Source organism: Seriola aureovittata, chromosome 22 (assembly GCF_021018895.1).
Source record: "Seriola aureovittata isolate HTS-2021-v1 ecotype China chromosome 22, ASM2101889v1, whole genome shotgun sequence".
In the NCBI taxonomy this organism is placed as follows: domain Eukaryota; kingdom Metazoa; phylum Chordata; class Actinopteri; order Carangiformes; family Carangidae; genus Seriola; species Seriola aureovittata.
This window is the reverse complement of record NC_079385.1, coordinates 13,937,629-13,951,083: the sequence shown is the minus strand read 5'-3', so window position 1 is coordinate 13,951,083 and position 13,455 is coordinate 13,937,629. Positions and strand designations below refer to the sequence as shown.

General features: G+C 40.2%; 1 protein-coding gene across 1 annotated transcript in view; it reads right to left on the bottom strand.

The window, feature by feature from the left end:
- Positions 1 to 6,158: 6,158 nt before the first annotated feature.
- cacna2d1a (calcium channel, voltage-dependent, alpha 2/delta subunit 1a) overlaps positions 6,159 to 13,455 on the bottom strand; it is a 91,694-nt gene continuing 84,397 nt past the window's right edge. The window contains exon 38 of the mRNA XM_056367173.1: positions 6,159 to 12,387. Coding sequence (XP_056223148.1) covers positions 12,265 to 12,387 — 123 coding nt within the window. The 3' untranslated portion in view covers positions 6,159 to 12,264. The remainder of the gene's footprint in view (positions 12,388 to 13,455) is intronic.

The following is a 13,455-nucleotide window of genomic DNA, read 5'->3' as shown; positions in this document are numbered from 1 at the left end:
GATTGATGTCAGTCTCATGTCTTGAGCTTGAATCATGACTAGCTAAGCATAGAGATTGCAAGCAGAGGGAAGCAGCTGGCCTGGCTGTGTCCAAAGTTCAAATGTACACTTAACAACATTGAACTTCTTACCTTTAGGTCACGGAGACAGAAATGCAACACTGACTGTGTGGTTTAAGGAGGACTTATATTCTTGAGCAATTTGTTAGCAAACAACAGCTGGTTGCGTTGATTGAGTTTTGGTACTTTCATGCTTGTGCAGACACCAAACCCATGCTAATATGTGGAAACCCATGTGAGCTAACCCACGCTACAGTATCTGTTTGTTCAATATATCTAAGGCTATACAGCCACAACTGGTTAGCATAGCTTAACATAGAGACTGGAAAAAGGGGGAAACAGCTAGCCTGGCTGTGTCCAAAGTTCAAATGTATACCTAACGAAACTGTACTTTTGGTAAAGTCACACAGACAGAGAAATGTAAGACTGACTTTGTGGTTTCTTTTCATCAAAGAAAGGGTTGCCAGTTTTGGTACTTTTATGCTTGTGCAGACACCAAATCCGCTTTACAGGCTATACAGCCAGGTTAGCATAGCTTAGCATAGAGACTGGAAAAAGGGGGAATCAGCTAGCCTGGCTCTCTCTGAAGGTAGCGAAATACTGTCACTGTGCTGGGCCACCAAACAGTCATGCACATAAAACTGCAACTTGCCGCTTTTACTCTTTAGGTTTTGGTAAGAGTTATAATGTGATATAGTGAGCTTAGAGGTGCTGGAAGTTGATTTTGTGAACTAACCTTGTTTCCCCTTGTTTTTATGCTAAGCAGAGCTAATCAGGTACTCGTTGTACTGCAGCTTCATGTTTATTTTACACTGGTATCGACCGTCTCATCTAACTTTGCAAGAAAGGGGAGAGTCTTATTTCCCAAAAAAGTGCAAAGTATTTTTTTTTCAGGTAGGTATCATGTCCTGAGTGCATGAGATTGAGACTGATATTAAGCCTCTTATCTCACACTCAGAAAGAGAGCAAAAGAGTGTATATTTCAAAATGTTGAACTGTTCCTGTAATTCTCTTGCCCACTTCCACTGCACTAATTAGGCATTAACACACATTTGCACTTACTCAGCATTTAATTACCCCTGTGCCACACACGCACCAACCCTTTGATAGTGGTGGGAGAGTTGCTGCACTTGCCTGTTTGCATGCCTGTGATTTCTTCCTCCCTGCGTGTGTGTGTGTGTGTGGGTGGTGTGTGTTTGCGTGAGTGGTCCGCATTGGAGATGAAGTTTTGTAAATGAGTCAGAGGAGTCACCTTTGCTCGGGAAAATAGTGTATGCAGTATGAGTGTTTATGTGTAGATGTAAGTTTGTGGCCATATTTTTTTTATGCATGCATATATGTGTGTGGGCTTTTAGGAATGTGCACATCTGCATATAGCTCCAGTTGTGTGATACAGCTGTAGGTTTAGCCACAGTTGATGGGGCTTGGCGTGTCAGAGGATCTTTAGGAGAGTCAACTCTCTGTGTGCGCCAGACCTTGGTGCTTAATCACACAGTGTTATTACACGTCGTCAAAATGCTGACTCGCTGTCCCAATCGGACACCTGGAGCTCGCAGCACAGGAAATAACTCACACTCAGAATAAAACATGTCTGCCTCACTTTATGTGTGTTATGTAATTGCCTATTATCAGTTTGATCTTCTTTGATCTTCTATATGTGTCTGTCTGTGACTCATCATAACTGATTGTAACAAAGAGAGTCATTGTTTGTGACTGAGCATGAATCTGTCTGTTTGGTCTGTCAGCCTGTAAGGCAATCAGCCAATCAGCCATTGGGTCAGTTAAAAATCTGTCTGCCAGGAGGAAAGGAACAACAGTCATAGCAGGAGAGATTCAGATGCTGACAAATCATAGACAATCCAATGAACTATCACCATTTACTCAGTTTGAGTAACTGATTCACGCTGCATCACTGCTTTGTTAGCAAATAACCCTCCTCTAAAAGCAAATGATCATTTCCTTTAGAGATTTAGCTCGCCAACATTAAACAAAACATGCTTAATTAGTTCTAGTAATGATGTCTAGGAATACAGAGAGCTTTGGTTTTATTTGCCTCAGTTTTTAGATTTCCATCTCTGAGATTTTTGCCTACAACAGAGATGAATGGAATCCTGTTTGTCAAGTGTTTCTAAAACACATCAATAAAAGTGTTTCCTGAGACTCTCAATTTATCTCCAAGAGTGGAGGAAATTTTTCCATTAGTTTTCAAGAGTAGCTGAACATTCATTTTTTTTCCTTTCCTGTTTCGGGCACCATTATTTAAAGACAAAGTTTTGACAGCTTGTTCCGTTTTCACCTCGAGTCTGTCTGAAAATATCTGTAAGTGCTCCTCTGTTTTCCCTTCTGCTCTGCTCTGCTCTCCCCTGAGATAAGGACCACTCATGTTTCCAGTCAAGGACAGCTGATACAAAACCGCAGGTGAGGTTGGTGATTCAAAAACCACATCAAACCGCTGGTACTGGTCACTGCATGGCCTGATGAGGGAGGGCGTCCCACATCTGCAGAGGGTACTTTTCTGTTTTCCCGTTACAGCTGGGGCTCCACTTTAGCCTCACTTTCTCTGCGGCCAAAAAACATGAAAGGAACATGAGAAGCCAATGCTACCAGACTGCAGCAATTTCAACAAAGTGAGTGCATAAATGACCAGCAGATGAGTCACAAAGTAACAAAGGTCCCAACGGGGCTCCGAAGTGGTGCAGAGAGAACGGAGCAGGTGGCAGATACTTGGGATTCAGGTTGTTTTGAAAATACTACTTTGCCAGACCAATTGGCCTTTTCGTAAAGCTTATCTCTGAGCATTCAGGTGGTAATGTAAATAATTTCTTTTGCTAATTGCATCATTGCAGGGTTGTTTTCATACACAAGAATAAACCTGAAGTCGATTATGCCATCCTCACTTGTGCAAACCGCTTTTGTTTGTACAACATTCCTCGCTTTATTTCAGTCACTTCCTCCGTGTACGATTTGCGTATGAAACTCTCTCCGTCCGCACCTCTCTGAATTTTGGAAACCTACATGGAAACATTTTTGGAGACTTTTGACACAGTGATTGTCCAGGTGTGTGTAGGTAGGATTTGAAATTCTCTCTCAAGCTTTCTTTTTCATTCTGCAAAAGCCCTACTTCTGACACTTTCCATGTGTAACAGCTGAGTGCAACACCATGAATCCTCAGGCGGGTCTGTCTGACAATGTTTGCAATAAATCACATTTGTACAATTACTTGTGTCCAAACAACAAACACATACAAAAGCCAGAATTCAAGGAGACGAAGTGATGCAACCAGGGGAAGGCTATGAGGCAGTTATAGTACTCAGTCCTTCCATTTTATGCCCAGACTGCATGGTGGAGGTGACTGAATTCAGGGGCCCTGACAGTACTTTACGGAAAGAACGCCCTCGAGCACCTGTGTGACCACTCCTGGACACAGGGGGTGCAGCCATGCACAAGCACCAGGTAAGTTGGCAGTACGTCCTAGTTGGATTCAAGCAAACTGAACGCTTTAAGATTTAGATTGCAGAGATAGCTGCTTATCTTAGAGTTAAATAATGATCAAGACTCTATCACGGAATCAGATGATCAAATTGACGATGATAAAAGCAGAACTGATTTCATATCAGCAGCCCAACTCTAAGGATAAATAGGGATAGATGTTATATTCAGGGTTTGTACTATAATCAGATTCAATAGGCTACCTGGAGCTGCTTACCAGCTGTATGCATGATGAAAGAATGCCATACTTTCTCTGTAATCTCCTTCATCGTAATCTAATATCTACAAAAACACAAGAACGTAAGGATTTGCATGCAGTTGACGGCTGAGCCTCGGGGTACAGACTTTCTGAATAAGAGCGGCACAGGAAGAACAAGATATGCTAAACATATCAATCTCAACTTCCCTGTAATGAGATCCCCTTGTGCCTTAAGTATCACAAGATATTTACTACAGCAGTTGTGATTGGGTTTTGATCCAGTGCCAAACAAATGCCTTTATGAGGTGTTTGAAATTTAAATGAAGGGGTAAGAACTTCATTCAGGATCAGGGGGGTTACAGCTGTCCCTCCTGAGCACAGAGTCAAAGTAACAGCCCTTTAGAATGACACAGAAGAGCTACAGGACAGGAGATGTGGAGACAAACCAAAATCCTCCAGTCTTATCCTTGCTCTTTGTTGTATGTTGAGGCTCAAAATGTTTTTGTTTTTTTCCAACCATAAGCCACAAAGTTGTTCTTCCTTCCCAGCAAACATGTGCCTACTGGTTCCTTTGTGGTCTGCATCTGTGCAAAAACAAAACTTTCTCAGTGGTGGTCAGCTGGGTTTGTCTGCAGGCATGAAACAGGTTTCGTGTGGGGACAATGCGCTCCTCAGTAATCCGAAACCAGTCACGCTGCAGGATCGCTTCCATGGAATTGGAGGGGAGACTGCAGAAACCATATCTTCGTCATCTAGCACAGTGAAGAATGCAAGAGTAAGCATTAGCTGAGAAGAGGGACAGAGAGGGTTTTGAGAGCAGCACATGCATTTAAATGAAGTGGTGAGCTACAGTATGTTACCGTTCCCAGTCAAGCATGTGGGATCCCATTTTATAAAGCACTTAAAGGTTCATTCTGGTGCACAGAATGACATGTGACACCGTCTCCACACTCTTTGGAAAGCCCATTTTGGAAAAACAAACCTGCTGGTGTAATGAGAGGACTGTTAATACTTACAAATGTAATTACTTACATAATAAACTTTTCATATTTACCCTAGAGGCCGTTTACTTATGGGACTTCAGGCCAGATATTAATCAGTGACAGAGGGACACAAGCCTTAGGACTTAGGATAACAATCAAAAACACAACAGGAATGACCTCTTCGTGTAAACCGACTGGGTCATCTTGCTGCCAGACGCGAAATCCAGAGCCCCTGGCAGGAAATCCACCGTGTGCTGTTGACATCGCAACTCATCCGTGACAGACAAGGAATAACACTTTTGGAGAGGAAGAGGTCGGGAGAAAAACAGTGCAGTCCAAGAAAGACAGGGTGCTGTCACCGGAAAACACAGTTTTTTTTTTTTTTGTTAAAAAAAAAAAAAAAAAAAAAGAAACATAACAATAAATCTTTCATGCAATATTCACTCAAGGAAAGAGAATGCATTAAAAACAGAGATTACACATTGTGAAAAATATGCTGCGGTTACAAAACATAACAGACAGGGTTTATAACTCAAAATCCAAGGGGGCTGAAGAAATGTACTATGTAATTTCTTTGCATTGCGATGTTGATAAATCATGTTTTGAACTGGTATTCAGTTTCTTCACTGATGCAGAGTCCATCAAATCATACTTACCTAAAATGGCAGTTTCACAAATTCTTGGTTGATGTTGTTGTAATCAATTTCTGTCACAGGGTCTGTAAAATATGTAATTTCATATTATTGGTCTCTGTATAGTCATTCGCCAGCTGCTCTACCAACAATAAAGGCCATTTTTTATTAAAAAATAAATATTAAAGACATTGTAATTGGTCTCATTTAAAATGTCCCCACGCACCTAAAGGATTTCAGTTTTTCTTCGTGGGCTAGCACCAGGGTTAGTTTTAACGTCTATAATAAAGAGTAAAATGAGCCTGTAGTTTGTCTTTGGGGGGCAGTGAAGAATAGTGGCTCTAAGAATCTGGATTTGACCACAGCTGGTTTCAGGTTCAAGTGTAAAGCAGCCTGCGCTAACGAGAAAGTCACTTACCATTTGATCAACATGCAGTAGGGAAAACAGAAATTACTGCAAATTTATGACCAGAGGCACATTGCAGGTCGTTGTTAATGGACGTGTCCTTGAAACAAATTCAAAGTTGTAGAGAGATGTGGCTGGACCTGCGCCTCCGTCGTTTCTTTTCCTGGACATTGTTGATTTTGGCTGGACGTCAGTTTCTGATGTTGGCTAGACACTGGGAGAGCAGACTCAGGGTGCTTCATTCTCATTCTCACACACATTTGGATGGGAAATGTGTGTTGGCAATTTGACAGAAGTAAGTAACCGAAATCCGATCTACTGTGGAAAAAAAACCCATGACATTTTGCAAGAAAAGGAGATCAGCCAGAACTCTAAAGGCAATGCAACAGATAATAATCATAAACTTTTATTCTGAATATACCTTATTTGCACATACACATTTGTCCTCCCCAGGATTATAAACATTGCTCTTTTTTTTGTTTTGTTGAGAACAACATCACTTTTGTACAAATTTTTTACATGACTGATTCTGGAGAATCAAGTTCCACTAAAGTGTAACATATTAAAGCACAATCGAGGGAGACTGACAGAAAGGCCCACCAAGACACTCCCAAAGCGGGTGAGGGATGACTTGGTGGACGCCTCTATCAAGCGCCTGCCTTCAAACCAAAGGCAGGGAAAGACTGACTGACAGGTCCGCCAATCGTCTGCCAGAGTGGCAGCAAGGTAACAGACACAAAAAACACACATTAAGCAATCCTCAAGATTCCAGAAATGAAAAGGCCAACCCACACGGCCCATACAGAGAGCACCAACAGAATCAAAAACACTTCATATCACATTGTGAGTATATTATTCCTGAGGTGACAGCATCTGATTTTAGCACTTAAAGAGTAGAATGGAACATGTGGACAACTACGAAGCTCATGTTCATTCTCCAGTGTCAAAGGGTCAAGTTGGAGCATTTTAGGTGGTGTGTATTTTCACTCATTTCATATCATTACTCTGCACAAAATGACCAGACCAGAGTCTTAGCTAGTTGTAGCTTTTAGATTAATAACTACAGTTCATTTATACTTTGTAGTCTACTGCTACTAGTTACAAGTTTTCTCTTTTTTTTTTGTCTGTTTCAGGCAGTCACCAGCCTCCACTCATTTCCATATAGTATAAAATCCAATCAGAAGACTTCTAATTTGCTTGAATTGTGTGATGAACCACAGTGAACATCAGATCTGCATTAATCGACAGATGCGAGTTCTATTTGTTTCCACATATTTACTTGTTTCTGGTAAAAACACAATGCTAGAGAGGGACTTTTTGTGGATATTGATTGGCTGGTATTCATTTCATGGAGCCTTTAATGAAGTTTAAAGGCCCTATTTAAAGGTGTTAATTGTTCATTTAACTCTTGTTATTTGCCAAATATACGCCAAAATGTTTACATCAAAATCCCTGTATTTTCTCTTCCTGTAAAAGTTTTAAAGGTTTGATGGCAAATCCTGCACTATGGGCCATTTACTAATTTGGAAGAAAAATTTAAATTTTTTTATTTTATTTAAATTTTTATGTCCCATTGAACTTGAACATATATGGCCTCGCTCGAAAAATGACCTCATCATGGTTCTCTTCTTTCTCCGTTTCATCCCTGTCCGATTCATCAGTAAACTCAAAGTGGTGGCGAGAAGTCCTCAACAAGAGAGCAGGATGTCGTCATGGCAGCTACTGGGGGCGTAACACACACTCAGTACTATAAGTAATGTAAACACCAATCAATATCTGCGGCAAGTCTCTCCCTAGCTTCCAGTCTTTACTGGAAACACAAAAATATGAAGAATCAAATAGCACTCGGACATCTTTGAATACAGATTGATTTGATTATTCTGAACTACATCACCTCTCAACAATAATAAACTTGACAAACATCAGTTATGACAAAATTTATTCAGATTTCAGGTTCACTGTGATGTTTTATAATCAAATAACTTTCAACAGTCTGCTATTTGATTACCATACTGTACACAAATGAATGGAAACTAATGTCTGCCTTCAAGTTAGGATCAAGATTAAGAGTCTTCAGTCACACTCCAAGAGCTTTGAGCTAAATGCTAACATTAGCATGTAACATGCTCACAATGACAGTGCTGATATTAGCAGGTATATACTTCTACATAAAAAATCAGCAGGAAAGTATTCATGATTTGTAGTTAGTGGGATAAAACTTGCTAAATCACTGGAATGCTCCATACAGTGAATCATACATGGCTTGAACCATTCAGACAGATGAGAATAGTGCATTCAAACCTCACACTGGCCAAGCAGATTCCCTTTCCCCGGTTGAATCAGACCAGAGTGGAGCCAAATGCTGTCTCCCCAAGAGAAAGGCAGTAACAGCTGATCATACCTTACCATATCATGAATAAATACCTGACACACAGGATATTATGCTTCCCAACATTACACACTAAAGCAGGAATATGTTGTTTTTTCTTTCTTTCTTTTTTTTTTTTTTTAAAACAAATTATCAGCCACTACCATGCAGCACAGGGAAACAATTTATGAGACTTGCATCTTGCCTTCGTAACGTTGCATAAATGTTATATTAGGATAATAGGTTTCTCCACAAGAGAATAAGAGAGTCCTATATGGCACTTGATCTTCTTGAGTGTTAGTAAATGTAAAAGGAGCATAAATACCATTGTTAGCTTCACCACATTGTTTCAGTTGGAAGGTTATAGTTAAAGATGGAGGAGAACGTTGAGAGTAAAAAGTACACATCAGACCACAGGGAAAGTTACTGATGATGATGGTGGTGGTTTAATGATGGTGGTGGAGCTTCGCCACAAAATAAGACTGGGCTAGCATTCCTTGATCTGTCTTGTAGATATGCATACAATTAAAAAAGTGGCATTGTTCAGTGTGATGTAACAGCAATTACCGAGGTAAAAGAACTATGAAGAGGGTCACAGACAAATGTCAGTAATTATATGGTTTTTACGTTTCCACAGAATAAATAGTTTCCTGCGAACATGTGTCAGTGTTTATTCGAATATACACTTACAAAAGATGCACTCCCTGGTTTAAGTGGTGTTCTGAATTAACTGTCCCCCAAAACCACCAAATTACTACTTCTGTTGAATTGTGAATGCCAAACAGATGAACAGTGGCGTCCTTAAACTATCTGATATCACTTAACAGTCGTAACAGAACGGTTTACTGCTCTGGCAGTGAACTAATGAAGCATCACACAGAACCCACAGTGGCAAGAAAAAGTGTGTGAACCCTTTAGAATTACCTGGTTTTCTGCATTAACTGGTTATAAAATATGTTCTGATCTTCATCTAAGCCACAAATGTAGACAAACACAGTGTCCCTAAGCTAAAAACACAAACAATTCTAATCTTTTATGTCTTTGTTGCACACTCCCATTCAACAAGCACAGTGCTGGGGGGAAAGGAAGTGAACCCTTGGATTTAATAACTGGTCGAACCTGCTTTGGCAGCAATGACCTCAAACAAACTCTTCCAGTAGCTGCAGATCAGACCTGCACAATGTTCAGGAGGAATTTTGGACCATTCTTCCTACAGAGCTGCTTCAGCTAAGACATATTCTTATTCTTATGTCTGGTGTGAGTGGCTCTCTTCGGGTCATTCATTTTTCATTAATTTTCCACTCAATGACGGTTGTTGATGTCAAGCGGTCCTGAGTCAAGCTGCTCTTTGGCAAACTCCGGGGGCAGTGACATTTCTTTGGAGAGCAGCGGTTTCCTCTGTGGTCTCCTACCATGGATGAAGCGCTCCGCACACCATGATTTGTTTATGGCAGACTCATGAACAAAGATGTTAACCAGCTCCCCATGATTACTTTAAGCCTTTAGCTGCTACTTGAAGGATCTTTGTTATGTTACTGATCATTCTGCGTTGTGTCTTTGGAGTCATATTAGCTGGACACCCACTTCTAGGAAGAGGAGCCACAAAACTAAATCGTCTCCATTTATAAACAGCTTGCCTGACTGTGGACTGATGAATATTTCAACTCTCTGAGATTACTTTGTAACCCTTTCAAATTTATGCAAATGAAAGTCTTCTGAGATCTGTTTTGTGAGGCATGGTTCATTTCAGCACGTTATCCAGGTTTGATAACTCTTAACTCCAGTAAGCTTTTGTTAATGCCATTAGCCGAGAGGTTCAAAAAGTTTTTCCAACCTACACTGTGAATATCTGACAAGAACAAGACAATAATTTGTGTGATATTAGTTAAAATAGATTATGTTTGTTAATAATTGAAGATCTCATATATTCCAAGACAAATTTATACATGAATGCAGGTAATTCCAAAGGTTCACTTAGTTTGTTTTGCCACTGTACATATGAATAATTAAAACCTGTGACTGTCAATCCTTTCCTTGAACCAACAGACACCTAAATCACGATCAAACTGTATGATTACTTGTTGACAGCAGCGCCAAACAAGCGCAGATGGTTTAAGTAAAAATTACTTTTTTATATCAAAGATTTTAAGCTTGTTTTGTAAATAATCACAACCCAGTTTTCTGCCCGACATATTATTTCCCATCTAATTACATTATCTTCTTTTGATTCTCAATTTCATGTGAGTACATTAATTAACCTCAAAAATACAGCAAGTCATTTTCTGCATGTTCAGGATGGATTTATATTTTCAGTCTGAAATGAGTAAAATGGTTTATTTCGTTTGCTACTTAACTGATTTGAGAGTCCAGTTTTGGTCCTGTGCAATAGGTTATCATTTATTATTTTGGTAAATTTATTTTGCTCTGTAGCAGTTGTTTGGCTGATTAGTGCATTTTTTAATTTCTTTATTTAACTGTCCTGCCCTCTTGCAAACAACATGACACTATTTCACTAAAACCATCTACAGTAAGTCATCTGCAGACTTTCTTGCTTAAGTTAAGTACAGCATGTTCTATATATGAACCTGAAGACAGACACACAAAATGAACCAAGATGAACTTATATTGGGGGAAATTAAATAGAGCAAAAGAGAGGATCATAAGCATGAACTGCCTGCCGCTATATAGTGATTTCCACTTGGTGATCTCATGCCACAGAATAATAAACTGCAAGAGGGACTCTCACTACTACACAGGAATAGAGGCTGTTCTCCAGCTAGAAGATCAACCTGTAAAGACAAAAAACAGCTGCACTTTGAATTGAAGTGCAGATAGTAGTCATTTAATTTAAAAAGTGACAGCAGTGAATACAAACGCACTTCTTTCCTTCTTTGAACAAAATGTTAAGTACAAACTCTCACGTCCCCCTCATTCATTTTCTTTAGTAGTGGCAATAAAACAAACAGTAGCATGCTGTCCTGATTCTTCATTCAAATAACCAATAAATAATAAAATAAATAATTACTACGCTTCTCTCCATTCAGTAGCCACAGTCTACAAAGCTAAAGGGTTCATCTGAATCACACAGTCCACATGGCACTAGAGATTTTGTCCACTGAGCACACACAGGACACCAGCCAGGCTCGTCCTGATTGGTTAATGCGTGCTATGGCAACAAAGTTTGCACTGGAGCAATCCAACAACAAGGCGGGAAATCCAGATACATTTACCACTCCTGATGTTTCAGCTACAAAGTTAAAATCCATACACTCAGAAGCGGGCGCTCTGTGGCAGCTGATGGGTTGGTTTCTGTGCATTAACATAACAATGAATATGATTTCCACACTGCAAATACAGTATATATATGAAAGAACACCAGGCGAAAGCGAAGGCAATGTCCTTAAAAGACATTGTGAAAATGTTCTGGGTAGTGCTATTTAAAAATCTGACCGAGACGACATTATATTATACGCAACCCAACTGAGGCAAATGAAGGACAAAAGCATGTGATGTTACAATTTGGCATCTCTTACTGCAATCTTTGCCAAATTCTCAACCACAAAACAATAAATACCTAATAACTAGCCACTGCAAATCGATTCAAAATAAATTGTACGCTTGCAAAGGGCAGCACTGTTTCTGGCAGTGGTGAGTATAACTGCTCAACATGTTCAACAAACAGCAAGTCCCTCCCATTGTGATTTCAATCCCTCTGATACTATAAGGCAGTCCAAGCTCCCTCATCAGCGACATCAAGCCAGAGAAAGTTCAGAAGTCGCCAATCAAAATTAATCTCTGTATTCTTCTAATCTCAGCCGGCGGGGACCTTTGAAGGGATGAAGGATAACTGTAGGTCGAGGTCTTTCTTATTGTTCAGATATCTTCTGATACACGTTTCTTTCGTCACTTGTACCCTTGCACCTGGCGAAATCACTTTGAGAAACCCCTGAAAATGAAGGTATCAAAAAAAGAAACTGGCAGAATGTGTTGCTCACGGATTTTTTGCTTATTCGTTATAAGCGCTTCTCATCTGGCGTTCATCATTTCGGTGGCAGCGTTGCATGCTGGTTGCCATGTTGGAGATACAGAGGGAGGGCAATAGAGGGTGTGATCAGGTTGGTTCAGGGGTCATGATGGGACGGCGTGGTTTCTGGAGCCAGTCAGAACCCAGAGCAGCACCAGCTGAAGACCCACCATTAGCCAAAGCGAGGGAGTCAGGCCGGATGCCCCACCACAGTCAGGGTCCTCCTCCTGGTGCCACATAGGGAGGAAAAGAAGTGAAGTTACTGTTTGTTAAAACCAATACAGTAAATACTTTTCAGCTGGCCATTTGCTAAACCCCTCCCCGAAACATCTATTGTCCAATCATAGCTGGACGCAGTTAGACGAAGCTAACATTAGCTACCATGTTATGCTATATTGGATTTTGAAACGTCTACATTCCAGCGACCCCCACAACATTTCCTAAGATTGAGTTACATTTGTCAAACACATTCATGTTTAAGACCTATTTTATAATATTCTAGATTTAAAGTAAGTTGGCTAAAAACATTAAAAAGTCATTTAACCAATATGTGGCGCTAACATTTGCTGAATTAGCTAGCTAGCTATAGCTAGCTCTGATAAACTCTGCCAGAGCCAGTTATCACTTCAGCTGGCAACCATCGACTTTAATGGCTATTTTTTCTGTCTCTGTCTGAAATCAAAACCATTTCAACAGTTACTAAGAACTTTGTATTGTAAATCTGCAGCTGTTAACATTGTAAACAATATGTTCCGTGTGAGAACAGAAAGCCAGAAGTCAGAAAATATCAAAAGTCTTCAAAATGTCTTTTTTATACCTGACTGGAAAACTTTGAGCCATTATGCGTGACAAAAACAGATATGATACTCTCTGTGTGCTTAGCATCTGGAGAGCTACAGGGGAAAAAATGTCTTGCCTAGATATGTTTTTGGCCAAGAGAGAAACAGTTGAGAATCGCTAAGAGACGTACAAGCGTCTGGATGCAAATGAGAAGTGAATGGTCAGTTTTAGCTAGCGTCTGGCTACATTAGTAATCAGATGTCAGTAGAGATTGACACTAGAGTTGATTGCCCTAGACGGATAATGATAGATGGGGAAAGGTACAAAGAGCATAGCTTGAAGTTCAAAGTCAGGTGAGACGGAGAAAATGTTGGCGAGAATCAGAATGAGACAGGGAGGTAAGTAGGGGGAGGTGAAGACAGATGGTGGTAGAACGTAAGAGAAAATGACAGGTAAGGATGATAACTGCAGGAAAACAGTGGAAAAAGGCATGAAGTAGTGGAACAAAGACTAAA